General features: G+C 34.8%; 1 protein-coding gene across 1 annotated transcript in view; it reads left to right on the top strand.

Moving 5' to 3' along the window:
• The window catches only part of BCAS3 (BCAS3 microtubule associated cell migration factor), a 606,893-nt gene that overhangs the window by 288,501 nt on the left and 293,143 nt on the right, over window positions 1–25,249 (top strand). Inside the window, exons 18-21 of the mRNA XM_019431027.2 lie at window positions 9,467–9,511; window positions 17,421–17,545; window positions 19,532–19,697; window positions 21,632–21,732. Coding sequence (XP_019286572.2) covers window positions 9,467–9,511; window positions 17,421–17,545; window positions 19,532–19,697; window positions 21,632–21,732 — 437 coding nt within the window. The remainder of the gene's footprint in view (window positions 1–9,466; window positions 9,512–17,420; window positions 17,546–19,531; window positions 19,698–21,631; window positions 21,733–25,249) is intronic.

The raw sequence follows: 25,249 nt of genomic DNA, 5'->3' as shown, positions 1-25,249 counted from the left end.
AGGATACGTCTTTGCAATTTTACACATACCATTTTCTCTACATTTAACATTTATATGGGCTTATTTTTTTTCAGTTTTTTTTAAGACATAATTGACATGTATCTCACTATATAAGTTTAAGGTGTGTAGCGTGATAGTTTGATTTACACATATAGTGGAATAATTACCACAATAGGTTCAGCTAACATCCATCTTCTACTGATACAATAAAAAGAAAAGAAAGAAGAAAAGAAAAAAGGAAACACTTTTTCCTTGTGATGAGAATTCTTAGGATTTACTCCCTTAACAGCTTTCTTATATGTCATACCACAGAGTTAGCTATGGCCATCATGTTGTACATCACATCCCTAGTACTGATTTATTTTATAACTGAAACTTTGTACCTTTTGACCACCTTCCTCCAACTCCCCCTTCTCCTACCTTCTGCATCTGCGAACCACAAATCTGATCTCTTTTTCTGAGTTTTTCTTTTAAAGATTTATCTTAAGATAAATAAGATCATACAGTATTTGTCTTTCTTTGACGTATTTCACTTAGCATACCTTCAAGGTCTTTCCATGTTGTTTGAAATGGTCAGATTTCTTCATATTTTTATGGCTGTATAATATTCCATTATAATGTATAATATATTAAATAAATATTAAATATAGTTAATATATATGTAATATATAATATAATATATATAATATATACATATACATATACATATACATATACATATACATATACATATACATATACACATCACAACATTTTTATCTATCCATTCATCTATCCATCAATGGACACTCAGGTTGTTTCCATGTCTTGGCTGTTGTAAATAATGCTAGGAACATGGGGATGTAGATATCTTTTTGTGTTTGTATTTTTATTTCCTTTGGTCATATTCCCAGAAATGAAATTGCTGGATCATAGGGTAGTTCTATTTTTAACTTTTTGAGGATTTCACCCCCCCCCCCACTGTTTTCCATAGTGGCTATACCAATTTATACCAACAATGCACAAGGGTTCCCTTTTCTCCACATCCATGGCAGCATTTCTATCTCTTGTCATGTTTAATTTAAATTTTAATTAGTTAACATACAGGAAATATTGGTTTCAGGAGTAGAATTCAGTGATTCATCACTTACATGCAACACCCAGTACTCATCACAGCAAGTGCTCTCCTTAATACCTATCACCCATCCAGCCTATCCTCCACCCACCTCCTTCCATCAACCCTCAGTTTGTTCTCTATTGTTTTTACTTAATTTAAAAAAATTTTTAATGTTTATTTTTGAGAGAGAGACAGAGAGTGAGTGAGGGAGGGGGAGAGAGAAAGGGAGACACAGAATCCGAAGTAGGCTCCAGGCTCTGAGCTGTCATCACAGAGCCCAGTGCGGGGCTTGAACTCATGGAACTGTGAGATCATGACCTGAGCTGAAGTTGGGTGCTTAACTGACTGAGCCACCTAGGCGCCCCTCAAAATTTTTTTTAATGTTTGTTTGTTTGTTTATTTATTTATTTATTTTTAACCTTTATTTATTTTTGAGACCGAGAGAGACAGAGCATGAACGGGGGAGGGTCAGAGAGAGAGACACACAGAATCTGAAATAGGCTCCAGGCTCTGAGCTGTCAGCACAGAGCCTGACATGGGGCTCGAACTCACGGACTGCGAGATCACGACCTGAGCCGAAGTTGGACACTTAACCAACTGAGCCACCCAGGCGCCCCAATGTTTATTTATTTTTGAGAGAGAGAGAGAGAGGCAGAGACAGAGGGTGAGTGGGGGAGGGGCAGAGAGAGCCAGAGGCACAGAATCCTAGCTGTCAGCACAGAGCCTGTTGTGGGGCTTTAACCCACAAACCGTGAGATCGTGACCTGAGCTAAAGTCAGATGCTTAACCAACTGAGCCACCCAGGCACCAGTGTTCTCTATTGTTAAGAGTCTCCTGTGGTTTGTTTCCCTCTCTCCTCCCCACTCTCACTTCCCATATGTTCATCTGTTTGGTTTCTTAAATTCCACATATGAATGAAATCATGTTTTTTGTCTTTCTCTGACTTATTTCGCTTAGCATAATACATTCTAGTTCCATCCACATCATTGCAAATGGCAAGATTTCATTCTTTTTGATGGCTGAATAATATTCTGTCATATACATACACGTATATATATGTATATATGTATATATATGTATATATGTGCGTGTGTGTATCTGTGTGTATACAAACACATTTATATGTGTATATATACACCCACATCTTTATCCATTCATCAGTCAATGGAAATTTGGGCTCTCTCTGTAGTTTGGCTATTTATCTTTTGTCTTTTTGATGGTGGCATGTTAACGGGTATGAGGTGGCGTCTCATTTTGCTTTTAATTTGCACTTCCCTAATCACTACTGATGTTGGGCACCTTTTCATGAACATGTTGGCTTTTTGTATATCTTATTTGGGAAAATGTTTATTCAAGTCATTTGCCCATCTTTTAATTGGGTTGTTTTTTGCCATTGAATGCATGTGTTCTTTATATATTTAGGATATTAAGCCCTTATTAGATAGATGGTTTGAAAATATTTTTCCCATTCTGTATTCTGTAGGTTGTCTTTTCACTTTGTTCGTGGTTTGTTTTGACGTGCAGAAGCTTTTTAATTTATTTTTAATTTTGTTGCTTGTGCTTTAAGTGTCATCTTTTAAAAATTACTACTAAGATCCATGTCAAGGAGATTTTGTTTCTGTATTTTCTTCTAGGAGTTTCATGATTTCAGGTCTTACATTTAAATCTTTGATCCATTTTGAGTTAATTTTTGTGACTGGTATAGGATTTGGGTCCAGTTTTATTCTTTACATGTGAATATCCAATTATCCCAGTACCATTTATTGAAGAGACTGCATTTTTTCTATTGAGCATTCTTGGTCCCCTTGTCAAATATTAGTGGACCATGTATGTTTGCGATTCTTTTCCATTGGTCCTTTTGTTTTTATGCCAATACCATACTGTTTTGATGACTATAGCTTTATAGTATAACTTGATGTCAGGAAGTGTGATGCCTCCTGCTTTTGTTCTCCTTTTTTAGGATTTTTTTTTTGGCTATTTGGGGTCTTTTGTGGTTCCACATAAATTTTAGGGAAGTTTTTTTCTATTTCTATAAAAAATGCCATTGGAACCTTGATAGGGATTGCATTGAATTTGTAGATGGCTTTTGGTAGTATTGACATTTTAACATTAATTCTCACAGTACATGACCACAGGATACCTTTTCATTTATTTGTGTCTTTTTTGATTTCATTCATCAATGTCTCATAGTTTTCAGAGTAGAGATCTTTCATCTTCTTAGTTATATTTATTCCTAAGTGTTTTATTGTTTTTGGTGCTATTGTAAATGGGATTGAATCCCTTGTTTGTTTTTCAGAAAATTTTTTATTAGTGTATAGAGACATTACTGATTTTTATATGTTAATTTTGTATCTATATAGATCTAACAGTTCTTTGGTTAAGTCTTTAGGGTTTTCTATAAATAAAATTATGTCATCTGCAAATAGAGACAGTTTTCTTTCTTTCTTTTTTTTTTTTTTTTCGATTCTGCTTTCTTGCCTGATTGCTTTAGCTAGGACTTCCTGTACTATATTGAAAAAGAGTGGTGAGAGTGGGTACCATTGTCTTGTTCCTGATCTTAGAGGAAAAGCTTTCCATTTTTCATCATTGGGTATGATGTTAGCTGTGCTTGTTTTATATGGCCTTTATGTTGAGATATATTCCTTCTGTGCCTGATTTGTTAAGAGTTTTTATTATGGATGCATTTTAAATTTTGTCAAATGCTTTTTCTGTGTCTGCTAGATGATCATATGATTTTTTTTCATTCTACTAATGTGATGTATCATGTTGATTGGTTTGTGTTATGTTGAACCATCCTTGCCATCCCCAGAATGAATTTCACTTGATCATGGTGAATGATCCTTTTAGTGTGCTGCTGAATTTGGTTTGCTGATGTTTTATTGAGAATTTTTCCATTTATATTCATTTTGAATATTGGCCTATAGTTTTTTTTTTGTTTTTTGTTTTTTGTTTTTTTTCCTAGTGGTGTCTTTTTCTGGTTTTGGTATCAGGATTATGCTAGCTTTGCAAAATGAGTTTGGGAGTGTTCCATCCACTTTGATTTTTTGGAAGAGTTTAAGAGTTGGTGTTTTTTCCTGCTTTCTCCTCTAGGGTTTTGATGGTTTCCTGTCTCACATTCAGGTCCTTTATCCATTTTGAGTTTATTTTTGTGAATGGTGTAAGAAAGTGATCTAGTTTCATTCTTCTACAAGTTGCTGTCCAGTTCTCCCAGCACCATTTGTTAAAGAGACTGTCTTTTTTCCATTGGATATTCTTTCCTGCTTTGTCAAAGATTAGTTGGCCATACTTTGGTGGGTCTAATTCTGGAGTTTCTATTCTATTCCATTGGTCTATATGTCTGTTTTTTGCCAATACCATGCTGTCTTGGTGATTACAGCTTTGTAGTAGAGGCTAAAGTCTGGGATTGTGATGCCTCCCGCTTTGGTCTTCTTCTTCAAAATTACTTTGGCTATTCAGGGTCTTTTGTGGTTCCATACAAATTTTAGGATTGCTTGTTCTAGCTTTGAGAAGAATGCTGGTGCAATTTTGATTGGGATCGCATCGAATGTGTAGATAGCTTTGGGTAGTATTGACATTTTAACAATATTTATTCTTCCAATCCATGAGCACGGCATGTTTTTCCATTTCTTTGTATCTTCTTCAATTTCCTTCATAAGCTTTCTATAGTTTTCAGCATACAGATCTTTTACATCTTTGGTTAGGTTTATTCCTAGGTATTTTATGCTTCTTGGTGCAATTGTGAATGGCATCAGTTTCTTTATGTGTCTTTCTGTTGCTTCATTGTAAGTGTATAAGAATGCAACTGATTTCTGTACATTGATTTTGTATCCTGCAACTTTGCTGAATTCATGTATCAGTTCTAGCAGACTTTTGGTGGGGTCTATCGGGTTTTTCATGTATAATATCACGTCATCTGCAAAAAGTGAAAGCATGACTTCATCTTTGCCAATTTTGATGCCTTTGATTTCCTTTTGTTGTCTGATTGCTGATGTTAGAACTTCCACACAATGGAATACTACGTGGCAATGAGAAAGAATGAAATATGGCCTTTTGTAACAATGTGGATGGAACTGGAGAGTGTTATGCTAAGTGAAATAAGTCATACAGAGAAAGACAGATACCATATGTTTTCACTCTTATGTGGATCCTGAGAAACTTAACAGAAGACCATGGGGGAGGGGAAGGAAAAAAAAAAGTTAGAGAGGGAGGGAGCCAAAACTTAAGAGATTCTTAAAAAATGAGAACAAACTGAAGGTTGATGGGGGGTGGGAGGGAGGGGAGAGTAGGTGATGGGTATTGAGGAGGGCACCTGTTGGGATGAGCACTGGGTGTTGTATGGAAACCAATTTGACAATAAATTTCATATTTAAAAAAAAGAGTTGGTGTTAATTCTTTAAAAGTTTTGGTAAAATTTACCAGTGAAGCCATCTAGTCCTATGCTTTTCTTTATTAGGAGATTGTTGATTACTGATTCAATATCCTTAATAATAATTGTTCTGTTTAGATTTTCTATTTCTTATTTAGTCTTGGTAAGTTGTATATTTCTAAGGTTTTTTTCCTTTTCTTTTAGATTGTCCAGTTTGTTGGCATATAGTTGTCCATAATATGGGCTCATTCTGATGTCTGTTATACAATAGTGTCTGAATTTTCATAAGACTTGAGCAATTGAGAAATAGGACTTTCAGAGTATATTTATAGAATTTTTCTCTTAGACTCCAGTTAATTCTTTAAAGATGATTGAACCATTTACACCTTTCAGCGCTAAAGTTGGGTTATGGAACACTTCAGCGCATTCAAAATAAAATCTAGTTTTACTTTTTCCTTGCATTTAAAAAAATCTTGGTGTGCCTGGGTGGCTCAGTCGGTTAAATATCTGACTTCGGCTCAGGTCATAATCTCATGGCTGGTGGGTTTGAGCCCCGTGTCAGGCTCTGTGCTAACAGCTCAGAGCCTGGAGCTTGCTTTGGATTCTGTGTGTCTCCCTCTGTCTCTACCCCTTTCCTACTCACACACTGTCTCTGTCATTCTCTTAAAATAAATTAACATAAAAAAAACCTTCATGTTTGCCTTGCTTTCAGCTAGTAACACCAAAGCTTTTGTTTTATTATGTGACATTCAGCCAAATGAATCAGTGTTTAAAAACTTATATAGCATTTATTATGATATAAAACACAATTCCTTCTTGGTTTCTGAGAATCTCTGGAAGAAACCTGTTGAGAACCAATGGTCAAGTCCCTTCACGTTGCACTATAAATAAGTATATAAAAAATATTTCTGGATTTTTCATCTCTTGGCCAATCCTGATGTTTTTGAATCAGAATTCAGCTTAAAAAGGACATAACTGCGACAAAGTGAATAGATTTTGTATGGCAGGATTGTTAAACCTGTTGAAACTTAATAGTGTTGAGAAAACACAGAAGTTCTTAATATCTGAACATCATAATTTGAGTTGCATATGTTAATATAAACCATTTTATTCAACATACACTCCCACTCACATACTCTCTTCTTCCTCCTAACTATCCTCATATAAAACTACAAATGTGGGGTTTTGAAAGGGGAGGGGAAGTCATAGGCAAAGACAGCTGGATCATGGACTTGTCCTTTGTGACTTTATATTTTCATTCTTTTGCTACTGAGGAAAGATGAAGCAGGCACATTTCAAAAGAACAGCTGACACTACCCATACAAAGTCAGTAATTACGTCAGTCACTCTAATTCTTTGGAGTTTGTGGCTCTTCTTTTACATGTATGTGGCAGAGGTCCAGTTTGTAGGAGTGGGTAAGAAGTGGGTAAGTGTAGATGGGGAACATGCCAAGTGTATATGAGAGCGGGTCCTCATTCAGTTTCTCTAGCCCTCTGTTTTCTCCTCGAGCTGTGTTAGCCAATGGATCCTTATTTGGTTGAAGGAGGGTTGCTTTTAACTCACACAATTGGGTTATGTTTTGAACAGTGAGAACTGTATTGTCTTTAAATTTGACATTGCTGCTGCTTTGTACCGGCCTGTTTACTACAGTGTCTGGAGAGTTAACAGTCATTTTAGGATTGTGGGGAAGGAAATGGTTGTTGAAATCTTTTGTTAATAACATACACTGCTATTGCCTAGAAAGGAAAATTTAGGAGATTTTTTTTAAGCTTGTGTTTAATTTGTTTGGCAAATTCATGTTTCCTTTTTATATATATGGAAACTTTAACCTAGGAAAGGGTATTTGCTGGCTCTACAGGTGGGGAGCATCAACTGGTCTTTTGAAGTGTAGAAACTTTAAAGTTTTGTTTCAATTTGTTGGGTTGTCTTTTGGTATCAGTAGAGAAGCCTTTTAAGTCATGAAGGAGTAGGATGAAACTTTCAAATGTTTTACAGTGACTTAGCTGTAGTCTGATATTTAGAATAAGATGGGACACTGTCCAGTGTTGATATAATATATACACTGAAGAGCGACTCATGTCTAGCTGTTCCCAATGGTCAGCGCATGTGTCAGAATCATTTGAACTGTTTGTTATTTCACGTGCCTCGCCTAATGAAACTCAAAGGAAGTTGGGTACTGTATGCTAACAATAACCTTTTCATTTTGGAAGTATTTGTGGGCATATAGAAACATATCGAAGCTTCCATTTTCTGATAACTTCTGCAGGGCGTTATTGTGTTACTGAGATTGGAGTCTTCAAGTGGTCTGAGTTATTTAAATGGGTATTTGGTTTGTCGGAGTGCAGGGTGAGCTCCAGTAACATTTTGTTTCTGATACAATTTGTGAATCATGCAATCAGATAAGGGGATTGTGACTATTTTTCATTAATGATATAGAATAAAATAAAATGTCACTTTGCTACTACTGGTTCTGCAAACAAGCAGCTTTGGTATGACCTGGGAGCTTGTTAGAAATATAGAATCTAGGGCCCCACCCAGACCTACCCTGTCAGAATGTGCATTAATCTTCCTTGTAACTAAATCCCAACATTAATGTTTATAAAACATTGAAATATAAAGTAGTAAATTTGATTACAGACAAAAAATACATTCATTCAATTATTGTTTCAATTTATGTGTATTCATGTACACATCAGCCTGCACCTTAAAATGTATTTTATGGGTCTCAGTTAAAAAAGTTTGAAAATCCAACGTTTTAATGTGGATAATGACATCATATCTTTTGGTTGTGTCTTACTAACTATGAGAGAGATTTACTTTGCATTGACACCATTTCTAAAGTTTCTTTTCTTTCTCTTTGATATCTCAGTTCTTCCAACTCACTTTTCTCTGATTAGTATCTCTAATCAGAGATACTTACCTTTCTGTTCTCCTCTTTGTTTCTTCTGTGCATCAGTCCTGAGAATTGCACTCAGTGTTGTGAAAACATTTTACCCAAGTTTCTTTTTGTGAAACTCAATTCACAGGCAGATTAATGCTAATCATTTGGCAGAAATTTTTATTTTTATAATGTTCTTAACACCAAAGTTGAAGAAGAATATCCAGGTTTTGCCAGTGTGCTTTCTTTCTCAATTTATGTCTTACTTCCAAATGTCAGATACTACAGCAACATTTTTTTTTGGATATAGTTAAATCAGCCAATCTTCTTTGTATGCAAATATGCGTAGCATGTCTGAAATGCCTGTGAACAGAATATTAATGAGTATGTGTAACAATGAAATTGGACTTTGTATCCCCAGTTGTATTTAAAATAAACAATTGTGGCTTTACAGTATTCAAACCTAACCCAATGCAGGCTGGGTAGAAGAAGCCAATCTCTATCACTATTAAGAGAAATGCTAATTTCTGGGAATGTGACCCTACATGGAAATAAATCATACTACTTATATTTAGTGTTTGTTCCTTTGGCCAGCAATGCACAGTTCAATTTACTTTAAATAAGTAGCCTAGAAAATACATACTTTCTTTCTGTGGCTCTGAGAATGCAATCAGTGAAGAGCAAATAATGCTTATCAATTTTTTATTGAGTTCTCTTTAGCTGATTTTAAACATTTTGTGTCATACAACCACACATCTGTTGCTCCTGATTCCACTCTTCTCTCTATCTGATTATTCCACTTAACTTGTACTTTGTTTTAAGGGCCTCAGAAGTGAAATTTATTTTATTTTACCTTAGGAACCCTACAGGGGTACTCCAGAAAAGGGGGAGAAATAGACCATTTTGAAATCGCTAATCCTATGAAAATTAAGGGACTTGTTATTTCACGTCATTCTGTTTATTGGTTATATCAGACTCATTAGTATCTACAGCAGAATTGCAAATGATTACTAATTTTTTCAGTTATTTTATCCATACTCGATAACAGTATGATATACATGTATTTGTTAATGTGAAATGAGTTTTCCTCTAATTTTTTGTGCGTTTTCCCCCCTTTTCCATGAAGGCCTTATCTGTTTGGAGCGGGGTGTTTTTCCATAAAAGCTCCATGGTGAGTCCCAGTTCAGTCCCGCATGCCTAATTCATTTGCTGTACTCTCAAAAAGTAACTCTGTTTCGTACTTTTGTCTTCAGTTGCATGGCCTGATCACAGATAGATGCACATTACTGAACAATTTATCGATGGGACATGAATGTTGATATTTAAGCTTTAAAAGAGCAGGGTTTTTTTTTGTTTTTTTTTTTGGTTTCACTTAATTTCTTGAAGAGTCAAATAAAACAATCACAGACTAATATTTAAAAATAAGAAATTAGGATTTTCTCATAATGCTAGTGTATGTTATAAGACAAGGCTAACAACAGAGTTTAAAGCTTTGAGTAGTATAGTGATAAAAGTGCCTCATGTATCGTGCTGAACATTTGAAGATAGGATTTATTTTGAAATATAAAGATATTTAAGGTATACTAAAAATAGCCTATAATTTTTTACTGCATTTTATTTGGTACCAAAGGAATAGGGTCAGTTCTGTTTTGAAGAGTTTAAGTATTTAAGGGCCTACATGATGAAGAAATTTGTGATTCACATAAAAACCCCTAAATAATTTATTATTTTGAGTTATTAGCACCTACTCACTATAACTTATTTATTTACTAAATTCGCATATAATAATGCCTAAAATATAACTTTGTCAGTCTTAGACACGAGAGTCATAGAAAAGAAACAGAGCATATGTAATACTTTCATGTAAAGATGTGAAGTAGAATGAATTTAGAGCCTGGTATATTTAATATTCTGGTTAAAAGTTAGGCCTCCAGAATCAGACTGTCCAGGTCCTAAACCCCAGTTCACACACTTACTACCTATATGATCGTGCGTAATTTTCTAAAACCTTCCTGTTTCTCAGTTTCTTTATCTTTTAAGTGGCACATAGTAAGAGATCAGTAAATGTTAGCTGCTTCTACTACTATGTTGTTAAAGGGAAAAATACCATTTTTGAAAAGAAGCTTCTTTGAATTAGATCATACTTTTTTTTTTTTTTTTTTTTTTTTTGCTTTTAAGAGTTAAGTGAGCCAGAAGGACTGGGGCAATATAAGGTATATCAGTTTTATAAATGTAGTCAGAATACTTGAGAGAGTTTTGCCCGTGTGTGTGTAGTTCTTATAACTGTTCCTGAGAATTGTTCATACTGTCCCATTATCCTAGGGAAAAGCCTGCCAATGATTTTTCTCCTGAATAAAAAGAAACTGCCGTAGTTCTTTCAGGTACACTCTAATGTAATGCAAACTAATTTCAGTGTTCATTTGCCACAGGAACATCTGAAAATTTTATTATCATATTAGAACAGGGTGACAAATCATAAAGACTTCCTCCTTGAAATGCAGCATCAAAATTAGGACACAGATTGTGAAACTATTTTAAAGAAATTCAGGGTATAAGTGCATAAAAATTCCCTGCAAGTCCATCTTCATTCTTTTTGTTAACCAGATTTCATCCCCAAACAAATAAGATACATGGATCTTACTTAGGAGCTTATAGTGAGCAGTTTTTAAATGCTAGATTCAACATATGACAGATTTCCTTTGTAGACTAAACTTAGAATTAGATTCCATCTTAGGATAAATTTCTCATTCTAAGTACAAAGAAAAGAGTTTTAGTATGTTAATAAAGATTGAAGTTTTAGCATGGAAGTAAATAAAGATGGAGTAACAAATGTTGTATGTTAAATAAGAAAACTCCATTCCTTCACCGGCTTATATGCTCCTCAAATTTAAGCAAAAGCACTTGTCAACCAGAAATGATTTGAGGTTGAAAGAAGATTAAAAGAGCCAGATTAAAGAAAGGGATATATGAAATATAGTAGACTTTTAAATCATTGCCTGTCTTTTAGAAGACTGCTTTGTGGTTTGTTTGATGCCATCGTTAGCTCACAAGAAACTCGTTTTTAGTCACTTATACTGGCCTAAAAGATCCTCCTTTAAAATACGTTCCTTCACTAGTGGTGCATGTTTTTCCCATTAAGATCTTAATGAAACCTCAAATTAAGGCAGCAAAATGAATATAAATTTGACAACTTCTAGCTTGTTTATAAGAGCTTCTTTGTTTTAACAGTTTTTGCTGTTTTTCCATGCTATTTAGCATTCAACCGGAGGATGTTTTTATTTACAGTTCCGAAATAAAACGTTATGCCAAACAAATATTTTTATAGTACTTCCAGTTGCAGGTTAACATTTGTGTTTTGGAAGAATATGAAATTTTTATAGTTCCTCTTAAAATGTAATGAACACTTCATACAATTTTTTTATTACTTTCAAGTTGCAACCTTTGTGTTTAGCTAAGATTTTGCTTTTGATAGATCACAGTTTCTGCTAATTCTTCATTCTTTGATAAACTGGTTTGTTTTTATTCATGCAGTTGCAGTGAGTCAGTTTAAAATAATGTCTTTCCTTTTGATAACAAAATAAACTTGTTGGAAAGTTATATAGGCCGTCTTCGACATTTTAGCCATCTTCTACACTCTGGGGATTGTACATCCTCCAGGATATATGAGTTTGAATGACTGTATAAAATATTAGAAAAGAATCACACATATAATACTTCTTTAATATAGAAATTTTAAGAGAAATAGTCATTGTGAATTGTTAAAAATGGATTTTGCTTTCAGTATTACAAATAAGTAACAAGTATTTATTGAGCTTCTAATGTACGTGTAGTATTATGTTTAAACTGCTGGTATTTTTGAATTGCTTATCACAAGAAAAAATATATACATAGTAGTGTGGACAAAAGTAGCCCATTTGGATATATCCCATACTCATAACCTGTATTTGTATTATATAAGGTTAAGTTAAAGAAGAATTAAAACTTACATATCAAACTATATTTAAATTTTAATTAGTGCTGCCTGAGAATATTCAATTTATATATAAATACTTTATTTAAACTAATCTTGTTCTTTTGAGAATCTTTAAAATATTAGAAATTCGTTTTTGAAAGGAAAGATTTACATGGGGGGGAGAATCTTCTTATTTGTTAAGTTTACATGAATCTGTTAGAGCTTTAAGAATAACTTGTGATAGAATAATTTTAGGTATATTATTAATATCTTTATTTGAAATAAAATACTTTCAGTTTCCCTCTTAGTTCTTCTTTTAGAAAATAAAGTTGAGAGTGAGAGAAAACTTCTAAATTCCTTTTAAAAGTTCAATCACAGCGAAGAATATAAAGAAAGATTTTTCTTCTTATCTACAAAGACACCATACCACTTGTAATTCTTACAGCAATATTGTGTCCAACATTTAAACTGGAATATCGAGTGTACCCTTATGTTCTAGAAAAGGAAAGAAACGGTGCTTCTATCTCAATTTAGCTCTTTCCATGCTTGTGTCCTTCTAACCAAGGCACAGAACGTCATTGCTGCTTTTCATGCCTTCCGCAGATACTCCATTTGTGCCCTGTTCTATGGGACATGGTAGATTTATCCAGATGGACATAATTTTTCTGTAATTTTAAAGCAGATATTATTAGTTTGGTTTTTTTTTTTCCTCTTTGCAGTAGGGTGTGGAGAAACAAAAAAGGCAAGAGAAATTCAATATGTTAATCTGATTGGATTATATAATACAGTAAAAGCCAATGGGTAACTTCAGTAGTCTCTATAAGTATTTTGGAAGATGTCATAGTGTTAATGTCCCTAGAACTTCTGATGGCAGTGAAAATGATTCTCACTTAACAGTTAGATGGTTAAGTCTCTCAAAAAGCAGTGACAAAAAGGTAAACTCCAGAGTTTTAAATTTAGTACCTTATTTGTTTTGGTTTTTTGTTTCTTTGTATGTTTATTTTACTTTTTATTATGTTGTTTTCTTGTATAAAATTTAGCAAATATGATATTCTATGATCATTATTGTGCCCGATATGGTGAAAGTTGAATTTACTTCATTTTTCTTTTACATACTGCACACAAATTAAGCCAAATTCTACTTTTAATTTTTGAACATGTTATTTATGATGGGCTCAGGAGAGTAAAGAGCAAGAGTTCTCAGTAGAAAGGAGTCCATCATAAGCTCTATCAGAATGCTTTTTTCTGATTTAAACCATAACCAACACAATTGAATTTCTGGACACCATATACATTGAAATTTTATTTTTTATATCAAGACAATTTAATACGTTGATAAATAAATGAAGGAAGGCCTCCAAACACCCAGAGGTATTCTTTTTAAACTTGCGAATGTTTTTTTGTTGTTTTTTTTTAATTTTTTTTTTTTTAACATTTATTTATTTTTGAGACAGAGAGAGACAGAGCATGAATGGGGGAGGGGCAGAGAGAGGGAGACACAGAATTGGAAGCAGGCTCCTGGCTCCGAGCCATCAGCCCAGAGCCTGACGCGCGGCTTGAACTCACGGACCGCGAGATCGTGACCTGAGCTGAAGTCGGACGCTCAACCGACTGAGCCACCCAGGCACCCCAAACTTGCAAATGTTTTGTAATGGGATTTATTAAGTCCTTTTCCCAGAATAAAGGGAGAGGTTGAGAGGAAGAAAGAAAAAAAAAAGGTAGTAATGGAATGCTTTTCTAAAACGGTTGGGTCACCAATGTAAAGTGAACATGATTTACAAGACTAATACTTTTATCTTTTGTTCATTCCACGTATGTCTCACTTTTCAGTGTTTTATTTTTCTGCCAACAGAACGTTATTTTGCAATAGAAATATTCTGGGTCGTTTTGGAAAAGTTCATTTCTGCTTCCATCCCAAATTCCTGGTGTTGGTCTTTTTAAAACTTAGGATAAAGAGCAAAGTTAGTCAAAATTAAATTTTCTCCCTTTAGGTAGGAATACTTTATTAATAGTAACCTTTTCTTCAGATTATTTCTCCTTTTAATTTTTCTGAAAGTCTTCTAGACACATGCATGTTTTTATGTTGTTTTGTTAAATACCACAGTCATTCCAAATATAGATTGATGATAGAAATGACTTGCTATGAATATATACACCAAATATGCTGTATCCCCAGTACACAGCACTATACCATGTACAAGGTAGCAAGTTATTCTCAGGGATAAAAACTCTTTTAATCACTTATTTAACACAAACTTTTACTAATATGATTTATTAAGACCCTATCAGAAGAAAAAGAAGAAATAAGGTCTAAAACTTAAAATGATGATTCTTTACATAATTTTAAGCATACTTTTATCATAAGATACTTACTCTCTGCAGCAGATGAGTTTGTGTAAGATAATACCATGTTGATGCTTTTTAGTTGTGTGCTGAGCTGCTGAGTTATGTGTAATATTATGGAAGCGTAAGAAGTTTTAGCTTTTGTCATGGACTGAATAGACAATAAGCTAAAAAACACACACAGAATATATTTTTGCATGGCCAAAGATTAAGTTGATATCCTACCATATTTCTACTCTTTATTACTGTGTTGTGAAGGTAACTATCTGGCCTGATAGCAACTATTTTTTAAGTCTGTTCAGTAGGCACATTTTATCTGTACCATAGCCTCTCTTAAGAAGTGTCATGCTGTTCACTTGTATTCTATCTTGTTGCTTACCACATGCTTAAAAAAAACAAAACAAAAATAGCATCCAGTAATTTGCAAAGAGCTTTGAATTTGTCCCTGTGAAAGCTTATTTGTACATTGTAGTATTATTGTTCCCTGATGGTGATTCTAGTAAAAACACATAGTCACATAATTGGAAACACCTTTCAACAAATTATGGAATTTTTTTTTCTCTCCTCCTCTCTTCCAACCTCCCCAAACTCTTAAGGGTTAAAAATGACCAGAGGAACTAAAAGATGCTAGTTATAGGAACTTACTTGCTCAGTGATAGCAGTTCAGTGATGGAAATAAAGGCTTTGAAGTAGAATTTGGACTCTAAGGTATTCCAGCAGAGAGCATCATAACCAGAAGGGATAAGCTGATGTTGGTTACCCAGATATGGAGGAAAGGTACATGTTTGTTCTGGTGTAGGTCGGGGTGGAGGAGGGGGTGGGCTGGTGTCTTCTTTCCTGTTGGTAGATTATTGTAGTTGTGGCAAATGCAACAAGGAAGTTGTGAAACTGTTTGTAGAACCAGATTCATTTCCTCACAGAAAATTAAAAAAAAAACAACAAAAAAACATGTCTTTATCCCCTGTCAGTGGAAGTCGGACTGTGATTTTTATGGGTGATGATGTGAAGTGATTAAGAAATGTAAATGATGGAAAGAAGAGGCCTTTTCATATATGACAATGTGCATTACCATAGATTTGGTACAAAGGGAGAGACCAAAAAGACCAATCACAGTTGCCTCTGATCCAAGCTTTTTGCTTTCCCTAGCAGGAAGATGTCAGAGCTGAAGGCTGGGGAAATAAAATATGTGGAAGCCTATTTCAAGTGTCATATGGACCTGGAAACTGAGATAACCAAAGCACAGTCTGATGTTTTTGAAAATTAGGTTAAGGCTGTGTGCCATATAGAAGACAGTTAACATTGTTGACTACCATAATATGGGAAGGGCTTGTTGAGTACCATAATATGGGAAGGCACTGCCCTGATTGCTTTATGTACTTTTCCTAATATAGCAGTTCTTAAACCTGAACGTGCACTGGAATCTCCTGGAGGGCTTGTTTAAAAAAAAAAAAAAAAAAAAAAAAAAAAAAAAGATTATTAAAAAAAAAAAAAAAGCACAGATTATTAGCCCCACCCTCAGAGTTGGGGTGTGGCTTGATGAATATTTGCATACCTAAGAAGTTCTCAGGTGGTACTACTAGCCAGGGAACATACTTAGAGAACAAATACAATAAAAAAAAACGCTTAAAATAACCGTATGATGTAGGCATTACTATTTGTGTTTTACATATTAGTAGTCTGAACTCTAAGAAGTTAAATACCTTAACCAAAATCACCCAGCTAATAAGTGGCAGTATCCAGGTTTCTTCCTGACTCCAAAACCCAATCTTTCTCTACCTAATCATACTTTATTAAAAGATAAAGAGATAGAGGATAGTGAACAAAAGAAGGTAGAAATAATGTTATTTGACATTGGAGACTGACTAGCAGGGTAGGAACATCAGAGCTCTGGTGTCCCAGCTGGGCTGTGATCTTGACCAATATGCAGCAAGGCTATTTTCTGGTGTATGAATTAGAGAAAACCTTACCATTGTTTATCTGAGGTGGTCAGCAGGATTGTCAGTGAGTTTTGAGGAAGTCTTTGCCAAGCCAAAAGAGTCACAGAAGATGAAAGGTTGATATTAGAAGTTGATGGTATGAAAGCTAAATTGGAGAAAACAAGAAAGCAAGTACTTTTTTATGGTAGTTACATCAGTTACTTAATGTGTCCTCAAATATGTGAAGGACAGAACAAAAACAGACACATCATTTTCACAGACCCTTGAAGAAAAAATAAACAACAAATAGGCAGATCAGTGAATATTGCCCTAGAGCACTGGATCTTCCCATTCATTGTCTCACTGTGCATAGCATTGTGGCTGAGACCATTTGCAGGGTTTCATTCTGTATCATCTCGTTATTTTCACACATGGTGTGTGCTTTCAACTGTATCATCTCGTTATTTCCACACATGATGTGTCAATCCCACATCTTATATATCAAAATGAAATGATAAACTATTTTATTATTGTGAGATGTTTATGTTGATTCTATTGTTCTTTAAAATCTCCAGACAAATGTCATTCATCTGAAAAGAAATGAGTTGGATTTCACCAGCACATAAGTCAAGGAGTTAATTTTTATCATTTTTATAAGTTACTATTCTCATAATACTCTGGAATTTTGAACTAATTTTACTTTTACTGCAGAACGCAATCTCACGCTGCCAATTATTACTTAAGGCGAAATGCATGTCCACATTGAAGGGTTTGAATACTTAGGGTAGAATTTTGAAGAAAATATGTCACTGTCTTGAGGTCTGTGATTCCATCATGGTAATTTTCTTACTATAATTTTATTTTTTAAGCAAAGTTAAACCACCTCCACAAATTTCACCCAGCAAATCAATGGGCGGAGAATTTTGCGTGGCTGCAATGTTTGGGACGTCCAGATCGTGGTTTGCAAATAATGCAGGTCTGAAAAGGGAAAAAGGTATGTAGTTTACTGATGCTTAAATTTGCCTTTAGTAAAATTCATAGTGGTTCTCCTTGAATAATCTTGGACCCAGTATTCTCTAAATCCATTTTCCATTCAGTTAGCATATCCATCCTCAACTACTCAAGCCTCATGGAGGAGAAAGGCTATCCTCTCACTATAAACGTGAAATAAACTTTTAGCCCATCTGAATGTTTGTATTTTGTTTTGTTGGCCACAGTCTACCAGTGTCTTCAACATTGTTAATTCCATACCATTATACATTTTTTTTCCATTACATTTTTGACAAGCTAATTTCATTACATTGCCTCCGAGGTGTGGAAAGGAAAACCCTTGTTATCCCTGTTTTAGAGACAAAGAGCTTGAGATCAGCGAGTTTAAATGTCTTAGCTGAAGGCACCAGTTAGGAGGTGATAGTATCAGAGTTTGAACCCAGGTTTTCTAAAGCTCAGTCTTGACTTTAAAAAACAAACCAAAAACTACCGACAACTTTGTCGTGTTATAAATTAAGATAAAAACAGTCTCCCACTCAGAAATAGGAGTCCTCTTTTACAGTAACCATTGCTTCTTTGAATTTATATAGTTTTTTTTTTTTATCCCTACTTCAGTCACCAAGATCAGTACCTAAAATTTATATAATTATAGTTTTAGTGTATTATTCCTTCTTGTGTAGAAGAGTGCCTGCATTCATGGAACAGGTATTTAATGTTGAGTGTTAAGACTTTGTCTTTATTATTTTAGCACTATTAAAGTAGGTCAGAAACTGAGTTGTTAGCGAGGCACTTTTCTGCCGTGTTCCACAGGCTGTATTGTTCTTGGCAAAATGGCTCTGCTTTACACTTAATACTGGCAGTCAGACATCAGCCCTCTCCCTTGTTATCGCCTTTCTGTGACCCTTTCCTTGGAAATAGGATCTCAGGCACAGCAGGTTTCTTGCCTAAGTGGGAAAGGATACAGTAAAGTATGCAGGCCTTCCATTTTCTTATCCCATCTTTATTTTTTTGTTACCTCCTTAGTTTTAATGATGCTATCAAAATGACTTTTTGTTACTAGTTAAAACCCTCCGTGAAACTCGATTTCAAATGCTTCTCCCTTCTGTTCTAATTACCCTTTTAACTTACTACTCCTTTATGTCTGACTGACTGGTCGTTAGCCATTTTCTCAAATCAGCTGTAATTGATTCCTCTGGCATGGAGATAAGGTGACCCACCCAGCATTCATGAGTGATTTTATATGCTCCTAGGTTTACTGTAAAACCCAAGATAGAGGACTAAACCTGTTTTGGTCGTGAGGACATGTGTACTCCTTATAAAGTCATTTGATTAAATCCATATTCAGCACCTGACCTTAAAGTATGAGTGGTCTTCATTTACTATAGGGGCCAGTGATCCCATGGAGAGGAAAGAAGAAAGAGGATTTGGGGGGAGGGGGAGGACTTGCATGTTTTTCATTTGTTGATTTTAATCCAGATTTAAAAGACAAAGTTTTCTGAGAGAAAGTAGAGGAGAAGTTAGGCTAATTTAGGCATACAGAGAGCCTCTCATGCAGTTGAGTTAGTACATCCCTTGTAACTAAATCTTAGTCCATACAATGTTCCTTTCCAGTCAGTCCTTCCCTGTCCCACCTGATGTCATTCATTTTTTGTAATGTGGAACAAATTACATTGCAGACAAATATAAAAAACTGAAATATTGTTTCACTGTATTAGAATTTTGGTATATTTTCAACATTCTTGAAATTAATTGCTTAAGATTTAAAAATATTTTGATAGCACAGAGATTCTCATATTCATTAGCATCTACTTCCAAGAGGCAACCTTTAGGCAGGGAGCAGGCACCATGTAAAAAATTTCCTGCTGTATTTTCTCTTAACAGCCTCAGAAAGGTCTCTTTCAGCCTCTGAAAGGTCAGTAACTTATAAAATTTATGCTGTGCTACTTTTATGCCATTATCACACAACCAGGTTCCCTTTTTCTGTTTGTAGATCAGTCCAAACAAGTTGTCGTTGAATCTCTCTACATTATTAGCTGCTATGGGACCTTAGTGGAGCACATGATGGAGCCACGACCACTCAGCACTGCCCCCAAGATTAGTGATGACACCCCACTGGAAGTGATGACATCACCTCGAGCCAGCTGGACTCTGGTTAGGTTAGTACCTCCTTCCATTGTTTTAGTGGCTTTATTGAAGTATAAAATATTAAAAATGTACAGTTTGATAAAGTTGTCATATGTATACGTCTGTGAAACTGGCACCATAATTAACATTATAAAATATCCATTGCCCCCAAATGTTTTCTTTTGCCTCTTTGTTGTCTTTCCCTCCTGCCCCTCTTTATCCCTACCTCACCCACTGAACCCCAGGCAATCACCGCTCTCTGCAACTAGAGATTAGTTTATAATTTCTAGAATTTTATATAAATGGAATCATAGTGTGTGTACTCTTTTTTGTCTTACTGCTTTTCACCCAGCAAAATTATTTTGATCCATCTCTGCTGTTGCATTTATCAGTAATTCCTTTTTTGAGATATAATGTACATACAATCCATTTAAACTGAATTTTCAGTAGGTTTCCCTACAGTAGTGTACCCATCACCACAATCAATTTTCATCACCTCCAAAAAGAAACTCTGTACCCATTAGCAGTCACTCCCCACTTTCCCCCAACCCTTCAGCTCTAGACAATCACAATTTACTATCTCTTTGGATTTCCCCACTATGGACATTCCATATAAATGGAATCATACAAAATGTGACCTTTTACATTTGGCTTTATTCATTTAGCATAATGTTTTCAAGGTCCATCCATGTTGTAACATGTGTCATTCCTCTTTATGGCCAAATAATAGTCCACTGCATGGGTATACCACATTTTGTATCCATTTGTTTAAACATTTTGTCTATCCATCAGTTGATGACATTTCTGCTTTTTAGTTGTCATGAATTATGCTGCTAAGAACATTCACATACAAATTTTTGTGTGATCATATGCTTTCAGTTGTCTTTACTGTATGCCACCTTTTGAATTACTTTGTCCTTGCATCTTTGTGTTATGTTTTCTAGGACTTGGGTTGTTTTCTGTCTCACAGATAGAGCTTTATGCTTCCTCTGTTTCCATTCTCATGTTCACTGAAAATAGACAGTACATTGGAACAGCCATTAAGGGGACTGGAAACTAATATAAATAGATTGGAAGGTTTCCTTTTAAAGTGATTCCCCAGGATATAATGGCTAAGCACTGTAGAAATGTTTATTAAGAGTCAGAGTCCTTCTAAAAAGTACGTGATCATTAGAATCTTTATAAGCAAGTATTAAAGAGGGAGAAATAAAATCTAGAATAATACCTGTTCAATTTAGTGTACAGTGGTACAGAAGAGGCAGAAAAAAATTTGTCCTGACAGGTACGGAAGGAAACAGACAAAAATGGATCTGAAAATAAGCCTCTCCTTTTGACATTTAAAATATTCTTATATTGATTTTGGGAGGCTCCAGCATTCTTACTACTACTTTACTGGACTAGATTGATCTGATCAATATCTTATTTATCAAGCTATTTAGGAGCAGGCAGATCTAATTAAAATTACTGCACTATCGTTGAAATAAGTGGCTTATTTTGGAACTCAAATACTAATTAAGTCTGTAATAAGTCAACCATTAATTTAACTGCATGGTGTTTTTTAAAAACCACTTTACCTGCTTTATTTTATCTTAAAATACACACATATTCTGAATAGTGAGCTCTAACAGTTGTCCAAAATGAAGTAAAATTAGAACTACTTAGTTTTGACATTTGAATTCTACACTCCCTCTCTGTCCAGTGCTTTGAATGTCTTGTCTATGCTGTTAGTAGGTCTTCTACCATTAAACTAATATCAGCTCTACTTAACTGTATGACTCCCTGCCACCTTTTTATTCTTTTTAAGCAGATGGCCTTGTATTTCAGGTTTCAGCACTCCAACAAGTTCATTTTAATGATTGCAAAGATAGTGTGAGTTTATATCAGTGTCTATAAGTGGTGACAGTGATGGTGATTTACATCCCATCTATTAAGCTTAAATATTAATATTCTTCTGCTGTTTCCTTAGAACTCCTCAATGGAATGAATTGCAACCACCATTTAATGCGAACCACCCTCTGCTCCTCGCTGCCGATGCAGTCCAGTATTATCAGTTCCTGCTTGCTGGCCGTAAGTAGTTCTCATTGTTTTTTATTTTCCATACAGTATTTTGAGATTTCATCTTAAAATGCTGACTTTTAATGCAGCCATGCATATGACCACTGGCCCATAGGCTGTAAACAATCAGATTGAGGCAAATAAGAAATTTAATATAAAAGTAAACCATAAGCTTTAGCACACATTAAGTATGCCTCTATTCATATTACTTGGCCATGAGATATACTCCTGCAATTATATAAGTTCATGGGGGGTATATCTGATGGTCTCCAGAGTTTTTATTTTTTTAATTAAGATACTAGGATATAATAAACTTCATAAAACTTGGTATCTGTTTCTGACATGAAAAAAAAAGCACTTCTCACCGTGAAAGTATCAGCAGGTTTTTCTTTTTTAGGATTTTACTTGGAACGATGAAGCAATGATTGCAACTCCATGGGGTATTTATTTGTTTACTTTCATATCTAAGCCCTAACATTTATAGAGATTGATCCACGGTCTTTTTTCACGTAAGGGAAAAATGTACAGTGAACTGGAAACAGCGTTTTTTGCAGGGGAGACATAGAAAGACAGTTTAGTATTTATTATCCAGTTTATGTTCATAGAATTAAAAATTCTTTACAATTATAACTTAATTTTTTAGAATTGACTGGATCCTTAATTTCACTTGATGGCTATGAGCACTGTATTTTTAAGAAACTTCCTAAAGAATCAACATTGACATGCTTTTAATGGAGTTTTGTTGTATTGAACTTACTATCTTGCCTGGCTGTTTTATGCAGCATGAAGTAAAATAGTTCTAAAACTATTTTATTTTGTGTTTATAATGTGTTACATATTACACTGGAAACAGAAAATTTACTGACTTTCCTTGAAATTTCTGAAACTCCATAATTGTAACAAATAGTTGGCAGCCTTGCTCTCTTATAAAATTGAACTCACTGATTCTTCCAGCATGTATTTACTGAGTGACTTCTGTGTGTCAGGCACTTGTGATTTAACATGAAGAATATGTTGCTTCACTAATGCAGGAGACAGGCATTTAATAAAGAAGTAAAATAAAATGAGATGGGTATATTAGTGAACTGTGAGGGCAATGACTTTAGTTGCTAAAGCCCTCACAGGGGGGTGTGGTAAGTCATTTTCAGGTTCAAGAAGCAGAAGATATAAAAGTTGTTAGGTTCTAGGTTATTGAAGCATGTATTTAATTTTTATCATTTGAATTGGGAAAAAAATGTAATTTGTATAATATCACATGAAAATCAGGAGAACATTTTCTCCCTGCCTCTCAACAGTGGTGAAAATAGTGTTGAATTAAGAAGAGTTGACTCAGAATTAATAATGGTTTTCTTTGTTTTGTTATTCTGATATTTTGTTATTTATTGTGTTCCATAGACAAATAGTAACAAGTCCCAGATATATAAGACAAAGATAGGGGCATAAACCAAATGCAGCTCTGTCCCTTGATTTTTGTGTCCTGGCAAATTAAGCTGATTGACATTACTTGATTTTAACAGCTGTAAACACCTTTGTCTAATTCTTCGAGTTACAGAGATCCCCAGGTGCACAGTTTAAGAACTACCACTATAGGCAGTAGCAAACCACCAAATGTTTTCAAGCGTTGGAATGACACCATCAGAACTGCATTTTAGAAAGATCGCTCTGGCAGTGTTGTAATGGGAGGTTCAGAGGAGGGGAGGGGTGTGGAGGCTCGGTGACCCTGGAGCAAGGTGAGATGGCTTTAATTATGTCTGTATTACAGAGAAGACAGGACAAACCTGTGAGATGTTGCAGCGTTGGAATAGAAAAGAATTAGAGATAATTTGTAAGAAAGTAGTCACTGATGATTCTACAGTTTCTAGTTAAAATATGTAATATAAATGCATTTCATGTTAGACCATTCCAGATGGACTAGCTTAGGCCAAGGATAAAAAGGCCCGAGTTCCAGTACCAAACCACCTCTCAATAATTTGATAAGTGTAAAATATTAATAACAACACTTGCTCTTAATAAAGGTGTTATTATGGTCAATGAAGGGATGCTGAAGTTCTGTAAAAACTGTAAAACAGTTTAAGCACCACTCTTTATCTTTGTTTCTTGTCTCAAAAGTACTGAATTCCAAATAATAGACTTCAGAGAGTTAAGAATGAAATACCTATTCTGACTATGCAGTACTGGCCATGTTGTAATATCTGTTTTCCAAATGGTGAATATAATTAATTTGTTTTCTCTGATTTTGTGAAATGTCACTGTAGATATAATTTAATAGGGTATAAAAACACCTAGGAGATAAGTATTTTTGTAATAATTATTATACTACTTCTTTACATTGATGGTAGGGACACAGAATTAGCCTGATTTTAAAGTCCTGTTTTCTTACACAAAGAAAGTCTGTTTGATTGAGAGTCCTTGGACATGCCCATGTATTACAGGACTGAAGCAATTAAATATGCAAAAGATGGACATCGGCGTCAGAGGAATAAAAGCCTGAAATAACAATTGGAAAAGCAATGCTGGAGCCAGTTTAGAGAGGATGTCTTTACCTGCCCATCTGTTGGCTCCTTTATGCAAGTTAGAGCCTCATTAAGAAGACATTCTTATTACCCTCTTGCTTTCTCTCCAATTCCTCTTACTGAAACCATTTGAGAAGATGTTGTGACCTTTTAAAACACAAGGATACCATACCTGATGCTGGGAAGCTTTTGTTTTACCTAACCATATTGGAAATTACCTCTTATTTGCCAACTTGAAAAATTGATAAATATATTACTCAAAGTATTTTCAGATACAACCATTTGGAGGAAAACTCTACTGCAAACGTCTCAGATGTTACACGCATTTTCTTTGTTGTATTTGGATCTGTGAATCAAGTGAAGCAGACTTGTACAAACTCCGGAAATTATAATAATAGTAGACAAAGTATGATGTAAATGGAAATGGGAAAGAGACTTTGTCTCAGGGAGAAGAGAGTAGGAGAGCAGGATGTTTAGCAAGGAATCCCCACTCCCCTTCCAGCCCTGTAATCATAATAAGTACACTGCTAGTTGATAAACAAAGTTCTGCATATGTGGCAAAAGGGTGACTGATGGGGGAGGAGAAGAGAAACTTGCCTGAAACACTAAAGACTTCTCACCTAACATTGAACTGAAGGAAGCAAAAACTCCAAATGTTGTGTTCTTAACTGTAGTCACATTTCCCACCTGTATTAATTGAATGGGAATGATGCAAAATTGAGGTATTTTGGTCTATCAGAAATTGAATCATACCAGAATGCTCCTTACTCTATAGAGGTGGAGATGTCTTCTTTGTTATTAGGTTGAACCATAGGAAATTGCCATTTTGAGTAAGTAAAACAGAAGTCAAATATCAGCAAATTCAAATTGTTTGAGTACATTGATTAATTTAAATGTGTAAAATGAATGTACCGTTGGTAATCTAATCTTGCAGTATGGCTCAGTAAAGGTAAAAGTCAAGAATCTAATATGAAAAAAATGTTTTGCTTTGGTCATAAGAAATCTTGGGAACAGTT

Source organism: Panthera pardus, unplaced genomic scaffold (assembly GCF_024362965.1).
Source record: "Panthera pardus isolate Hobbes unplaced genomic scaffold, ASM2436296v1 HiC_scaffold_3, whole genome shotgun sequence".
Classification (NCBI taxonomy): Eukaryota; Metazoa; Chordata; class Mammalia; order Carnivora; family Felidae; genus Panthera; species Panthera pardus.
Note: the sequence above shows the minus strand (reverse complement) of the source record. Positions and strands in the feature narration are given on the sequence as shown.